The sequence below is a fragment of the Triticum urartu genome, chromosome 1A, assembly GCF_056163025.1.
Source record: "Triticum urartu cultivar PI428250 chromosome 1A, HENAU_Tu73, whole genome shotgun sequence".
Taxonomy (NCBI): Eukaryota; Viridiplantae; Streptophyta; class Magnoliopsida; order Poales; family Poaceae; genus Triticum; species Triticum urartu.
Window position 1 is genome coordinate 518,762,224 of NC_141873.1, and position 14,004 is coordinate 518,776,227.

General features: G+C 42.0%; 2 protein-coding genes across 2 annotated transcripts; both read left to right on the forward strand.

Moving 5' to 3' along the window:
• Positions 1-3,732: 3,732 nt before the first annotated feature.
• LOC125524668 (mitochondrial import inner membrane translocase subunit TIM50) lies at positions 3,733-8,862 on the forward strand. The gene is made up of 10 exons (XM_048689705.2): positions 3,733-4,170; positions 4,298-4,392; positions 4,743-4,779; positions 5,682-5,743; positions 5,834-5,947; positions 6,650-6,754; positions 6,829-6,924; positions 7,328-7,484; positions 7,634-7,736; positions 8,455-8,862. The coding sequence occupies exons 1-10, from the start codon at positions 3,843-3,845 to the stop codon at positions 8,495-8,497; spliced, it is 1,140 nt and encodes a 379-aa protein (XP_048545662.1). The 5' UTR covers positions 3,733-3,842; the 3' UTR covers positions 8,498-8,862.
• Positions 8,863-10,121: 1,259 nt separating this feature from the next.
• Positions 10,122-13,932, forward strand: ESP1 (hydroxyproline-rich glycoprotein family protein). Its single transcript, XM_048689714.2, has 7 exons — positions 10,122-10,382; positions 10,456-10,533; positions 11,214-11,252; positions 11,344-11,853; positions 11,936-12,040; positions 13,138-13,320; positions 13,424-13,932. Exons 1-7 carry the CDS (start codon positions 10,122-10,124, stop codon positions 13,547-13,549), a joined length of 1,302 nt encoding a protein of 433 aa, XP_048545671.2. The 3' UTR covers positions 13,550-13,932.
• Positions 13,933-14,004: the final 72 nt, after the last annotated feature.

Genomic DNA, 14,004 nt, shown 5'->3' on the forward strand with positions numbered 1-14,004 from the left:
GGGCGAACAACTATCACCGCATCGAAGGTCACATCACAATCCTGAGCATCATCGGATTCCATCCATGGCGTCTTGCATACGCCTCACGCATCACCTCCTTAATCTTCTCAACGCCTTAAAGTTTTCCTGTGCTCGGCTTTCCTACAATATGCCTTCATCATTCAAGTTATAACACATTTTGAATATTTCCACGATAGGGTCATAAGGGAATGTGTTTTCAAAATAGGCTTTGTTTCTATTTTTTTCACACGGTCCAGAAATTTGCCCCCCCTCCACACAAATCATCAATTTGCACTGATTTATGTGTGTGTGTGTGTGTGTGTGACTCTCTTATCATACCCATGCAGAGAAAAATATCACCAAGCTCTCGGCGCTCGCTAGCTATCTCCGAGCATGCCACGCGGCTTGCCCCTGCACCTCACGAGCCCCCTTGGGAAGCTCATCTAGAGGGTACTCCGGCTATTTGCTCCATTTTTATGATATTTTAGGGGTCCTCCTATTAGTCACTATGTGTGCCAAACTGACGAGCAAACACACATAATGACATGGATGGGCAGTTCCATTTTGTGTCGTCAAGTGGTTCCTTCGTGTGTATCGGTTGTATCTATGTTTCTTTGGTTTTTACAGGTTTTCAATCAATTTTAGTTTGCATAAACACACACAAAAATAGTACATTTCTATAAAGCGAACAGTTTTAAACTTTATGAATCTCTATCAAAAAGAAATATTATGATATTTGTGAACATTTCTAAAAGTGACGAACATTTTTTATTTTTTTCTGATTTGTTTTACACAAATTCTGAACATTTTTAAATTTTTACTATTTTTATGTAAAACAATTGTGAAGATTCCCAATGAACCTCAAGATTTCTTGATAGAAAAGTGAACAATTTGAAATTTCTGGAATTTTTAAAACCAATAATAAAAAATAAAAACGAAAAATAGAAAACAAAACCAATAAGCCATAGCGAAAAATAATAGAAACCAGATGAGAACCTTCCTAAAACTGGAAAAACTGGACTCATGACCTTCCCAAGACTGGAAACCAAAAATAATAAATAATTGGCTTACCACTAATCGGGTCGAGCAAGTACTGGGCGTGTGCGTTTACCCGACATCTAATCGCAAGTGTTATTTTTAGCAGTAAACCACACTCGACTCTAATCTATATCTTGCTTATTGCCAGACTGATTTTTTTTAAACAATTGCGAGACTGATAACGAGTCACATAGACGAGCTATATCTGGCGCAAAGTGGCCCGGCCCAATAACGTTGCTTCTTGCATTTTGGGGAACCTTTTAAGGGAGCAACTAGTTAACGAGCGCTTCTTCAGGAGCCTCGCAACGATCAGCGCCACCTGGCGCGCTCTCAGCCATTCGTCACGTGTCGTGCTCTGAACGCTGTCTTCGGATTTTTTTTCTATTTTTCCGCGCGCATTTTCAGCTTTTTAAACGGTTTTTTTCCGGATTTTTTCGATGTTTTGGTTTTCCCCCGATCTTACTTAGCTTTTCGATCAAAAAAAATTTCTGCGAAAAAAACGCGTTTTCTTTTTTTTCGCGAAAGTGAAGGTTTTTTTTGCGAGAGGCATGGTTGTGCTTTAGTGATAGTCACGGCCGTGCCTTTCGGAAACGGGAAAAAACACGTTTTCTGTTTTTTTTTCTTTCGCGAGAGTCACGGTTTTGCTTCCACGAGAGTCACGGTTGTGCTTTAGCGATAGTCACGGCCGTGTCTTTCGGAAACGGAAAAAAAACATGTTTTCTGTTTTTTTTTCTTTCGCGAGAGTCACGGTTTTGCTTCCACGAGAGGCACGGTTGTGCTTTCGCGAGAGTCACGGCCGTGCCTCTCGGAAAGGGAAAAACAAAACGCGTTTTCTGTTTTTTTTTTGCGAGTCGCGGTTTTGCTTCCACGAGAGGCACGGTTGTGCTTTCGCGAGAGTCACGGACGTGCCTCTCAGAAAGGGAAAAATACGCGTTTTCTATTTTTTTTTCTTTCGCGAGAGTCACGGTTTTGCTTCCGCGAGAAGCACGGTTGTGCTTTCACGAGAGTCACGGGCGTGCCTCTCTGAAACAAAAAAACGTGTTTTCTATTTTTTTTCCTTCTACGAGAGTCACGATTTTGCTTCCACGAGAGGCACGGGCGTGCCTCTTTCGGAAAGGGAAAAAACCATGCTCCCGGTTCGGTTTTTCGGCCGGTTTTTTCGTGAAAAAAAAAGTTCGTCAAAACCTATCAACATGAGATCTAGTTTTGAACATCTCGACGCGAGGAATCCAATGATGAAAACGGTTCAAGATTTGGACGCATGGTTTAAAAGATAAAACGTTTTGAATAAACGAATCTATGAAAAAAGGGAAAACTCTCGGTTGCGACAAGTGGTGCGCTGCATCTGCGCCATTTGTAGTGACCTGGGAAAGTAAAGTGTTTTTTGCAACGAGTACTCCTTAATTAGTGATTTCGACTTTCCAAAGAGCGCCGGTTTCGGAAACCTTCACACGGTTTTGGAAGGTTTCCTTTTGATGTCTTATATTTTGGAACAGGCATTGTATTTTTTTCCACTTTTCTATTCGTTTTCATTTCTTTTTTTCTCTTCCAAGTTCATGAAGCATTTTAATCCTCCCAATTTTAATGCATAAACGTTTTTTTACTTGTCATGACCATTCTTTAAATATTGAGCGAACAAAATTTGACATTTACATGAACTTTTTAAAAATTAATAAAGATTTTTAAGTTTGAAGAACATTTTTGAAATGGTATAAAGATTTTTTACATCCTATGAATAATTTGGAAAAATTGTGTGGACAACCTTTTACATTACAGAACATTCATTTAAACTCTCATGAACAAGTTTTTTAACGTGTGAACCATTTTTTGAATGGTACAAACATCTTTGTATATCTCATGAAAATTTTATTAAAATTTTGCGGATAATTTATTTTTCATTAACAAAAAATAAAACACAACTAATCATATTTACCAACCTGGTGGACATCTTCGGAAATACCCGATGAACATTTTTAATACATGATGCATGTTCTACAAATTAATAAAAGAATTCAAAATGAATTTTTCAAACATTTTTACCGGAAAAAATTCTTATATATAGATGGTACATACGTTACAAATGAAACGTACTACAATACATTTTTTTCAGTCTAAACACAGTCCACTTTATTGGTTATTGAACAAGTCCATAGGGATAGAATGTAGATATGGAGTATTAAGGAGACACACATGGAGCCCTAAAGAAAGGCCTAAAGTATGTTTAGTGAGACTATGTGCCTCAGTATTGATTCCTCCTTCCTTCGAAGATGAAGGAACATCGAGAAAACTATCGTGATGTAAGGTTGATCTCCTTGATAATACTAGAGTGTAGCCCACCCGTATTTCTGTGAATGTCGTTGATTACACCTTGACAGTCTCAAGCTACCTGCACGTCTGTAAGCGATAAATCGAGAGCAAATGAGAGCGTTTCGCGACAGGCATGCCTCCAAAGATGCCGGGTCGGTCATTCCAGGACATTTTATTGCCGAGGAACCTAGATAGTTGCCAGTGGAGTCCCTGTGAACTGCGTTGTAAGAACCCTCTGTTGAGAAGCTAGGTAAGGCCCATCTGGCTGGCCCAGAAGCCCACGGCGGAGCCCCGACAGCGCCGCAGGGACGCGCAGAGTTCCGGCTTCGTCGCTGCCCTCCGCCGCAGTTGAGATCGAGTTCGTGTTTGGCATTTGCTCGCTTAAACCCTCCCCCCTCCGCTACAAACCAAACGCAAACCCCACGGAACAATCCCCTTCTTCTCCCCTTCCTCCCTTTTCTTTCTTTCCCCCCAAGCCAGCCCGCCCACCGCCAGCCATGCTCCGCCTCGCCGCCGCGAGATCGCGGGCCCTCCTCCTGCCCCGGCCCGCCGCCGCCGCCCTCCCCTCCTCCTCCTCCTACTCCTCCTACGCCCGCGGCGCCCCCTCCCCCTCCTCCTACGCCTACCGCGCGGCCTCCTCCGCGGCCGCCGCGGAGGAGGCCGCGGCCGCTGCGGCCGGGGCGGCAACTGGCGCTGGCGCGGAAGCGGCCGCGGCGGCGGCGCCTCCCCCCGCGGCCCGCAAGGGGTGGGTCAGGGGCCTGCTCAAGTTCGGCGTCTTCACAACCCTCGTCGGAGCCATCGGCGGCGCCGGCTACGCCACCCACGGTGCGACCCCGCCGCCCTGATCTCTCTGCTCGGGCGCTTCCTCCCCGTTTGGGGTTCCGCGTTTGCTCCGCCTTCTCACTTTTGTTTGACCTTGCCTTGTTTGTTTGTTCCTTCCCGTTTGCTGCAGCCTACTCGCTGTCCGAGATTGACAAGAAGACCCTCGAGTTCAGGAAGGAGATGACCACCCCGATCCCCGTCGCGGAGGACGCTTCAGAATTAGAGGTAATAATTAACCAATGCCGCGCCATCTTCCCGTCATTGCCTTTGCTTCGTTGCTTGCTGGAGTAGTAATTTCGCTAGGGGCAATATATAGTGTACCTGATTGGCCTATTGGCAGCTCTGTTTATTGTAATAAGCTTGTAAGGGAGAGCCTCTCTAGCGATACAGAAACATGCAACATATTGTTAAACTATCACTATGTTCTGTCACAAGGTCCATGGTATCCAAAATCATCAATATACATGTATGTGATGCAGAAACAAATGGAGGTTGTGGAAATAAACTGCAGCTAGCAGCTTTGTTGTGTGTCAAACTATGTCTAACACTAGAGTGCCTGTGCTTTGTCTGTGCAGAAATTTCGGGCTAGGGCTTACGAAACAGCTATGAAAGGTACAGGCTATGGCAGCTTCCTTCTTTTATTATTGTTATATTATTATTATTATTATACTTGCCTTCCTTTTTTTCTACTACCTGAAATATTTTTTTCCTTTTGGACCGCAAGATTGCTATATTACAGTTTTTACTCTCTTGCTGTTTGTTTTCTACCTCCTCTCACTTCTTTCCTCACTTGATGCTTTTGTACACGTTCCAAACACTTGATTGAACAGTGATCTGACGATCATTATAGTAAGTACTCCCTCCATTCCAAAATATAGTGCGCCCACGCTTTCTGAGGTCCAGCTTTGACCATAAATTTAACCAACGAGACCAACTGCGGCGGGAGAAAAAATTATATAATTGAAAACTTCTTTCGAATACGAATTCACTGATATAATTTTTGCTCCCGCCGCAATCGGTCTCGGTAGTTAAATTTACGGTCAAAGTTGAAGCACGTGGATAGAGGAAGCACTACATTATGGAATGGAGGGAGTAATAAATTAAAAGAATTCTCCTCAGTGAGTGCAATGAAGATTGGAATTGAATACAGTTATGCTGCTACTCCCTCTGTTCCACAATAGATGCTGTTCTAGCTTTCACATTTTCTTCCTAAATACATGTCATTCGAGGCAATTCTTGCCATCCTTTCCTTTGCATACCCCAAAAAATTATTATTCACAAGGTTCGCTACTATGACTAGAGTAGTACCCACCCATCCAGTAGTGATAAGTGAGGTAACTAAGGGGGCCTTGGTGGGATGGGGTTGTAAAATCTTAGAATGGCATGCTTGTGCAGCGGATGGTGTCTTCTGAATACATAAATATAGTCAAAATTATTCCTTGAGCTCCAGTATACCTTTTTGTTTGCCACCTTTTTAATACTTAATACTAGTCGTGTACGTTTTGGTACTGCAGTTCCTGTTGCAGCGATAGAGCTTTACCTGGAAATTAGGGCCAGAATTGAAGATCATGTTGTGGTTAGTTACGAATTATAGTATTTCCATTTTTTATCTAACAGTTGTATTTCTAGTAAATGTTAATAATCACACCAAATATTTGTTTGACAGGGCTTTACTGAACCCGCATCAGACAAACTGCTACCAGATTTACATCCGGACGACCAGAATATCTTCACCCTAGTTGTTGATCTGACTGACACTCTTGTATGCAATGATTGGCAGGTAGAGTGAATGAAATATTTAGTCCTGTTTTGATTGTTGATTTTTTCCAGTACTATAACCCAATCTTAGGATTTGATGGGAATGAGTTACTATGATACATGGACTGATATTTACGTTATAAAAAAAAGACTTCCAAGTCCATGTGAGTGGCAATGTGCAGCTTGTTTTCCATGCTGTCAGATAATGTGCTAACAAGTGCAGCACAATATATAACTTAAATGAAACCATCTCTAACTGAAGGAAAACTAATTTTATTTTCATCTCTTATTTTCCTAAATATTTATGCACAATTTTATAAATAGGATTCATATCTCTTCATTTGATTGGACGAGACTAGTCCCTGTTGTGCTACAGTACGCGGGAACAGTAGGTCTTCCCATAATTTGCGCTAGGGGCTTGGTACACTCCCAAACGAAGCAGATATTTGTGCCTAGGCATGTAACATGCTCATGAGATTTTCCATTGCCACATCCAGTGCTCGTTTGCTTGGTTGTATCTAGGCATGTAACATGCTCATGAGATTTCCATTGCCTTACGGTAACATAGCAGGATGAGGGTTGAACTCAACTCATCTTACCTATGTTGCTATTAGTTCCATTGCATGGGATAATTCATAAATTGTCTTTCATTTTTTATCCTCTTTTTATTTTCCTACTTGCGCAATTCAGGAATATCAATGTAATGTTTTCTCTCTATGTAAAGCGTGAGAGAGGTTGGAAGACATTCAAGAGACCAGGAGTTGAAGCTTTTCTGCAACATATGGCAAACATGTATGAAGTTGTTGTATATTCTGATCAACTGCAAATGGTAAGTTGTTTTTAACTTATCCTTCAGGTAGACTGTTATGTTAATACCCTAATGTCTACATGTTTCACTTGTAGTATGTGGACCCTGTAGTTGAAAGGTTGGACTCAACGGGTCAGATACGCAAATTATCAAGGCCTGCAACTAAGTACCAAGATGGTAAACATTATCGGGTATGAAGACTGCCTGGCTTTACTATTTGAGCAATAAGCACACTCCATAAAGAATAAAACATTGTCAGTAATAGTGAATATCATCCATTTTGCTGTTTTATACTAATAATCGCCTTTCAATCATTCACGGTATGTGCTCGTAAATAAGTATGTGAGCCTATACCCAAGGATGCATGTAAATCAATATGGACACTAATACAGTATTATAGTATTCTTTCTATTGTAAATTAAGATCGATGCTTGTATTGTTGGGAATTTCAAGAGAAGTGAACCATTCAATTGTGTATTTATCTGTTTATTTGTTTATTGGGTCAATTATCTGATATGTGAGCCATCACCAAGCCTTCCGTTTTGTTACTGTATGATATTTCTCCTTTTAATATTTTTTGTCATGCTTTACCAGGATTTGTCAAAGTTGAACAGAAATCCTGCGCAAGTTCTTTACGTCAGCGCACATGCTCTTGAATCTTGCCTGCAACCTGAAAATTGTGTTACAGTCAAACCCTGGAAACTTGAAACTGATGACACTGAGTTGCTGGATCTGATTCCATTTCTTGAGTGTAAGTTTACCAACACGTCTCCTGTATCCCTAAAAAAACATCTCCTGTATTACGGCATTACCATGTGGTTCTTGGTATCTTCGTTGTTGTCTTCTGAGTCTGTGACCTCAAAGTGCTAAGTGTTAATGATGCTAACTTTTATATTACAGATCTTGCCATAGCAAGGCCTTCTGATATTCGGGCAGTGCTTGCTTCCTATCAAGGTCATGACGTTGCTAAAGAGTTTCGCAAGCGTAGCAAAGAACTGGAGAGGTAAGCACATGGTTACATTCTACTACAGGATGCCTGTCATTTAGAATACTTTAGGTTTGCCGTCTTTACATTTACCAGTGAAACTCTCTTTGTGTGGCATTTGTTGTGGACTGTCATGGTTGCATTCTACTGCAGGATGCCTGTCATTTAGAATATTTTAGGTTTGCCGTCTTTACATTGACCAGTGAAACTCTCTTTGTGTGGCATTTGTTGTGGACTATCATGGTTACATTCTACTGCAGGATGCCTGTCATTTAGGTTTGCTGTCTTTACATTATTATGAACGTGATATATTGGTATAGATGTTCCGTTTCAAAAAAAAAAATATTGGTATAGATGTCATCAGTGTAACTACACGAGTGGACCTCTCTTTTGTATGGCATTTGTTGTGGACTGTCATGGCGGTTGTGTATGTTGTTTAGTTGGTACGCCTTATGCACAAGTTGATCTGAATTTCGAAGTACAGATTTTTTTAGGTGTTGTGCCGGACTTGGCAATTATGTAGTAGAATCATGCTTCCTTGAGAACCACACCAATCCCAGTAGTGCAAAATTAGGACATTGACCTTGAGTGTATCAGATTTCAAGCTTAGAATGCGTGTCTGGATTTTTGAAAATCGGCTTATCTAGGATCAGCTATTTGTTTGTTACACAAACCTGCTATTATTATTATTTTTTGCTTCTGTGAATTGAATGGCCATTACTTCACCATCTTACAGGCACAAGCAACAGAAGCAACGTAAGAGCATATGGCGGCGGTGATGGATCTGATCTTCTGGAAGGACAAAGCTCCAAATTGACCTACCTAATCCTAGCTGCGCTTGTTTTTTGTTGGAAGGAGAGCATACTGAGACTCCTATGCATTGCATTTCTAGTCAAATGGCTTGGTAGTTTTGGGCAGTTTAGGTTGCCAAACATTACGACTGATATCAGCACTCATCCCATCTTCTTATAACGATCTCCATTTCTTGGGCATCTCATTCCCATGTGAAGAATAGGCTATATGTATAGCACACGGTCTCTGTTAAGAGTTTGAGACCACGCCACCAAGTTTGCCTTATGCTTGGTTGTCAGAACATGCGTTGAGATGAGGCGGTTTTTCTTAATGGTCCGTGGTCATTGCATTCTCTGTCATCGTGCAGACATTATCGACTTGGTGAGAAATAATTTAACAGTGGTTTTGTGACTGTGAATCGTCTCATCTGCACCAAATTCTCTTATTTAGTGGCATTCTCGGGTTAAATTTTTCTTTAATCAGGGTACTCCCTCCCACTTCTTCCCCAAATCTTATGCGTTTCTAGCATAGAAGCAGTGGCGGAGGCAGGAACTCCAGAAAATCGAGGTTGGGGGTGGGGGGGCTTAATGAAAAAGGGGAAAAAAATATTGCTCATTGTAATTATACATGGAAAAGCAAGATCATGGGGCGGGCCATGCCCCTGCTGGCCACCCCTTGGCTCAGCCGCTGCTTGGGAGCATATGCTTCTGCGCATCAAAAATGCTTTTTAAATGCCAACTCTTTTTAAAAAAAATGTTGGGTTCATGTCACACTCGAATGCTAAAAACTTAATCATTTTTATGTGTCCAAAAAACAATTTTGAATGCCAAATGTTACGCTTCTTTTTTATCGACGAAGCACTATTATCCCTTTTCCATTCAAAATTGTCAAGCACGCTTGTTACACTAACAAGAACATCTACACACGAAATCCACTTTTTAAAATTTTATTTACTAGTACATATTTTGAATTTACTGTTCATCCGAAAACATATACACCCCAGAGCCAAAATGGTCATGCCATTCTTTCTTTGTGGAAAGGCAATGTTTTTGTACACTCGATGATATCCATTGACGAAAGAATGGCATTCAAATGATGTTACACGCCTCGGTGACCAGACTGTTTTTCTCATAATCCTATCATTTGATTTTACACGCCTCCCTTGCATCCAACGTTTTTATTTGTAATTATAAGAACTTCGATAATCTGTGTCTTGCATGAATCTCTTTTATAAATTCTCCGTCTTATAAATTCCCAAATTCCCGAGGTTCTTAGGGTTGTTTTGACTTGCGGGGCGAAAGAAAGATACACGGAAAGGATTCCATCGTCATCCAACTTGAATCGTGTAGGTCTAATTGACTCGCAATAGAACCATATGATTTCTTTTTCAAGAGGCACAAGTAAATGAAGAAACCCTAATAAATCGAACCCAAAAGATGCCATTGGAAGGGAAAGAAAAGCATACAACACGCATATAAGTTTTTCAACAGTTAAAATTCTTATTTACAAAAAAAACTTTGATTTTTTTAATAAAGCAGGCCATCACAGAAAAAAAATTCGTCACAAATTTTTGAAAAAGACATGGTACTTTTTTTTTTCTGGTTTTAGAGCATGGCCCCTTTTCTCCGCAGAAAAAAGGCCTGGCCCACATCAAGGAGTCGACCGACCGGGCCACAGACAAACACAGGCTTGAAGCTCGCAGCACGGATAGCGCTCTCCGGACTCCGCCCAAATCGCCGCCGCACCGGCTCCGGCCGCTCCCCTGCTCCCGCGGGCGCCATGACGGCGAATCAGCCGGCGGGCGAGGCCCTCGCGACCCACATCTCCGGCATGTCCCGCCCCGAGATGTACGACCTCATGTCCCAGATGAAGGTGCGCCCCCCAATCCCCAAACCCTACGACCTCCCCCTCCCGGCGTCCTCACCCGTTTCGCCTCGTCCCGCAGGCCATGCTCGACCACGACCAGGAGAGGGTGCGCCGAATGCTCGTCGAGAACCCCGACGTCACCCGCGCGCTCTTCCGGGTGAGTCCTCTCGCGGCCTGCGCTGCTTGCTAGGGTTTGTGGGTTTCCCGGTACAGATTCCGTGTGTCTATGCAGGAAGGGGTAGGATAAAACCCCATGCCTGTCACAAATGGTAGTCTCTAAGCATCTGGTGTGAATTGCTGGCTACCCGGTTAAACCTGGCTCATGTTTGCATAGGGAGTGGAAATCGAGGGCCATTTATGTTGTAAAAACATTATAGGTTGCTCTGTACATGATTTTGATGGAAAATCCAGTCATAAGAACATGCTGTATAGTCGTGTTAATGTTGATAGTGTCACCAGAGGGCGTTCACACCTGTTGTTTCTATATGGAAAGAAAATGGACGAAGAAGAAGAATGTGTGTCACACGCTTATGTTTTTCTAGCAAACTTGTATAAAAGACTAAAACCGAATCCACCACTTGTTCTAATACGCCTGTTTCCAATGGTTTGTTCAATTGTTATAAGCATTCGAATATGCATCATTAATGTTTTGCTTTTGTTCTCATGGAAAACTTGCCTTGTTATCTTGCAGTCAATATAGGATTATTTGTTGTGGTATCTGCCTACATATGTGAACTTTCAAGTTTCAACTTGATTGTTTTGCTCACAGTGATGGAATCTGTTACATGCATTTGCGCTGGATGAATTTCTCATATAGTATTTTTTTTCTCCTTGCAGGCCCAAGTGGTTCTCGGAATGGTCAAAACACCTAAAGCTGTATGTAACATAAGTTCTTTGACGTTTAATATTTGGATTATTAATGTTGAAATTGAATATTTTTTGTCATCAAATGCTTGTTGTTCCACAGGCACAATCTTCGGACATGCCCCAGCCAGCAGTTGCTCAGACAACTCCTCCTGCATCAGTTAAAGCTACAGTACAAGATCATGTTAACTTGCCCCAGCCTCCCGTGCCTACCAATCAACAGAATTTGAAACCTTCTGGCCAATTTCCATCGGGCACTTCTAATCTGACATCATCTTTGGACCTTCCACCCATGCCAGCAAATCCACCACAATCAAAAGGATACCCTATTCATCAGATGCATTCTGCATCAGCACCACAGTCATCTCAGTATCCAAATGCTACCATGCCTCCTCATGCTCCTCCACAGTATTCAAATGTTCCATCTCATATGCCAACAGTGAACAGTCAACCACAGCAACCATTGCAAAATCCTGGAATGTTTAACCAGCAATTACAGCCACCCCTGCCCCAGTTGCCCAGGCCACCTTCCATGCAGGCATATACACATCAGATGCATCAGCAAATACCCAATTCATATGGTCAGCACATGTTGCAACAACCAATGTTTCATGTAAGGTTCTATACTAAATTTATGTGGTCCTAATAACTAGATACTCGTCTGCAAACTAACCATGATATTTGGAATTTCTCAGCCAGGCGGGAATCCACAAAATTCTTTCTTTACAGGTCAACAACAGCAGCAATTACCCAACCAGCCACCACCATTGCCGAATCAGCCACCACCACAGCTATACCAGGTGTGATATCGATATGGTTAATTTGATTATGCTGTCTTGAAGTTGGCTTTTTCCTCGTGTAAAGAAAATTGCAAGTATATTCCTGAATGTTTCTGCCTTTCCGCACCATTTGCTATGCAAAATCAGTTTTAGGATGTAAATGAAATGATGGAGTATTGTTGATCTGCTATTATCTCAGGAGTTTTAGATCTCGAAGAACCATGCATGCAATGAGTAATTGTTAACTAACCTCTTGCTATCATAGGGTAGTAGTCCCGACTGCTGTTAAATTATCTGTATTAGATGACATATTATCAGCATTATGAAGTAGCGGGTGAACTGATTCTTATCATGTATAATCCAATAGACTAATATTTCACACATGTTGGCCTACATGACAGTTAGCATTGCCTTCTACATGTTTTACTTGGCTAGGTTCTACAGTTCTTTTCGTTGTTCTGATCTGATTGACACTTGACATTATAAAAAAAATCAGTGCACATGCAGTTCAAACATTACTATTTTTTCTTGCTGCTGTGCTCCAAATTCTTTACCACTATGTCATTATTTATTCTCCCTTTCATTATTTGTAATTGCTCATAGGGTTCTTGCTCGGACAGTTGAACCAAATGCCAAATATAGCATGCTTAAAATGTTTTTGTTTTCTCAGCAAGGACCGCATATTCTAGTTATTCTTGTTAGGACATCACAAAAATTGAGGGCTCATATATAATATCTAATCCATGGACAGTTTTAAGCATCTCTTCAACATTTTTCGCGCATAAACTCCTCCGCAAGCTGGTCATTCCATGTTCTCTTGCAAAGATTGAATAGGAAACCCTTAACAAGCCAGTTTGAGGTTTAATTCATGTCTTGGGTTTTGTTGACTTATGGATCGCCAGATTATTGCTGACTTTTTGGACATCAAGCACAACCTGAAATTTAGTCTTAAGGACATCAAGCACAACCTAAAATTTGGTCTATGCAAACCACACATCACTTCTTAGATACTAGATTATTGTTGTTCGCCAGATTCTAACAGTCCCACCTTATCTGTGATGTGTCGATCATGGACTCAACAATCAACAGTTAACTCTTGTAATTTGTCTGTTTAACAGGCTAATTCACATGTGACCTCGCACTACAATTCCCAAAGTATGCAAGTCGATAGATCAGCTCCATGGGGGCGTGGCAACCAAGAAGCATCGTCGGCCGGATCCCATTTCCCTGGACAATTCCAAGGTCTACCTGGACAGATGACCCAAGGGATTGGCGGCATCCAGGCCCGCCCAGAAGCACCTGTAAGTGTCCCTGCAACTGCATTTTAGAACAAGTGGTCATGTGTGCTATGTTTTACCCCTTTTCCTAAAAATTGAACCACTCACGTGTTATTTATTTGAGCAGTTGACAGCCGACATGGAAAAGATGCTAGTACAGCAAGTCATGAGCATGTCGCCTGAGCAGATCAACGTGCTGCCCCCGGAGCAACGTCAGCAGGTGCTTCAACTGCGAGACATGCTGCGTCAATGATGTACGCGACGAGCAGCTGCCCGAGCAGAAGAATGACAGTTCAATAGAGCCGCGCAGATCAGATCAAGTGCTCCATGCTCGACTTACGCTGTCACTGTGACATCTTCATTGTTCAAGCTGACATCCCTGCTAGCCTGCCGCGTGCCTGGGAGTGTGGTTGTAGAATGAACGCTTAGCCCATTTCGTTATTTATAGGCAGCTCTTTGGATATATACATTTCAACTGATTGACAAATGTCGCGGCATGATGTGGTACTCTGCTGCTGCCGCCACAGTTTTATGCCGTGTTGTGATTGAATTCCGGTCCTTGTCTGATGACGGGTCTAGCTCTTGAGATGACTGGTTGATATAATATGAGAGTGGTGGTAAACGTTCTTGTTTGTACTCCTTTTTTCTTTCTTTCGGATCTTTCTTTTCTCAATTTTGTGTTGTCTACGTGCTATGATGTAGAACGTC

Bases quoted from the DNA above. Each gene is read 5' to 3' on its own strand.
- LOC125524668 (XM_048689705.2), top strand. From the start codon at position 3,843: ATGCTCCGCCTCGCCGCCGCGAGATCGCGGGCCCTCCTCCTGCCCCGG. The intron at 6,925-7,327 runs GTATGAAGACTG...ATGCTTTACCAG, and splicing joins AAGATGGTAAACATTATCGG to GATTTGTCAAAGTTGAACAG. The intron at 7,737-8,454 runs GTAAGCACATGG...ACCATCTTACAG, and splicing joins CGTAGCAAAGAACTGGAGAG to GCACAAGCAACAGAAGCAAC.
- ESP1 (XM_048689714.2), top strand. From the start codon at position 10,122: ATGGCCCCTTTTCTCCGCAGAAAAAAGGCCTGGCCCACATCAAGGAGT. The intron at 11,253-11,343 runs GTATGTAACATA...GTTGTTCCACAG, and splicing joins TGGTCAAAACACCTAAAGCT to GCACAATCTTCGGACATGCC. The intron at 13,321-13,423 runs GTAAGTGTCCCT...TTATTTGAGCAG, and splicing joins AGGCCCGCCCAGAAGCACCT to TTGACAGCCGACATGGAAAA.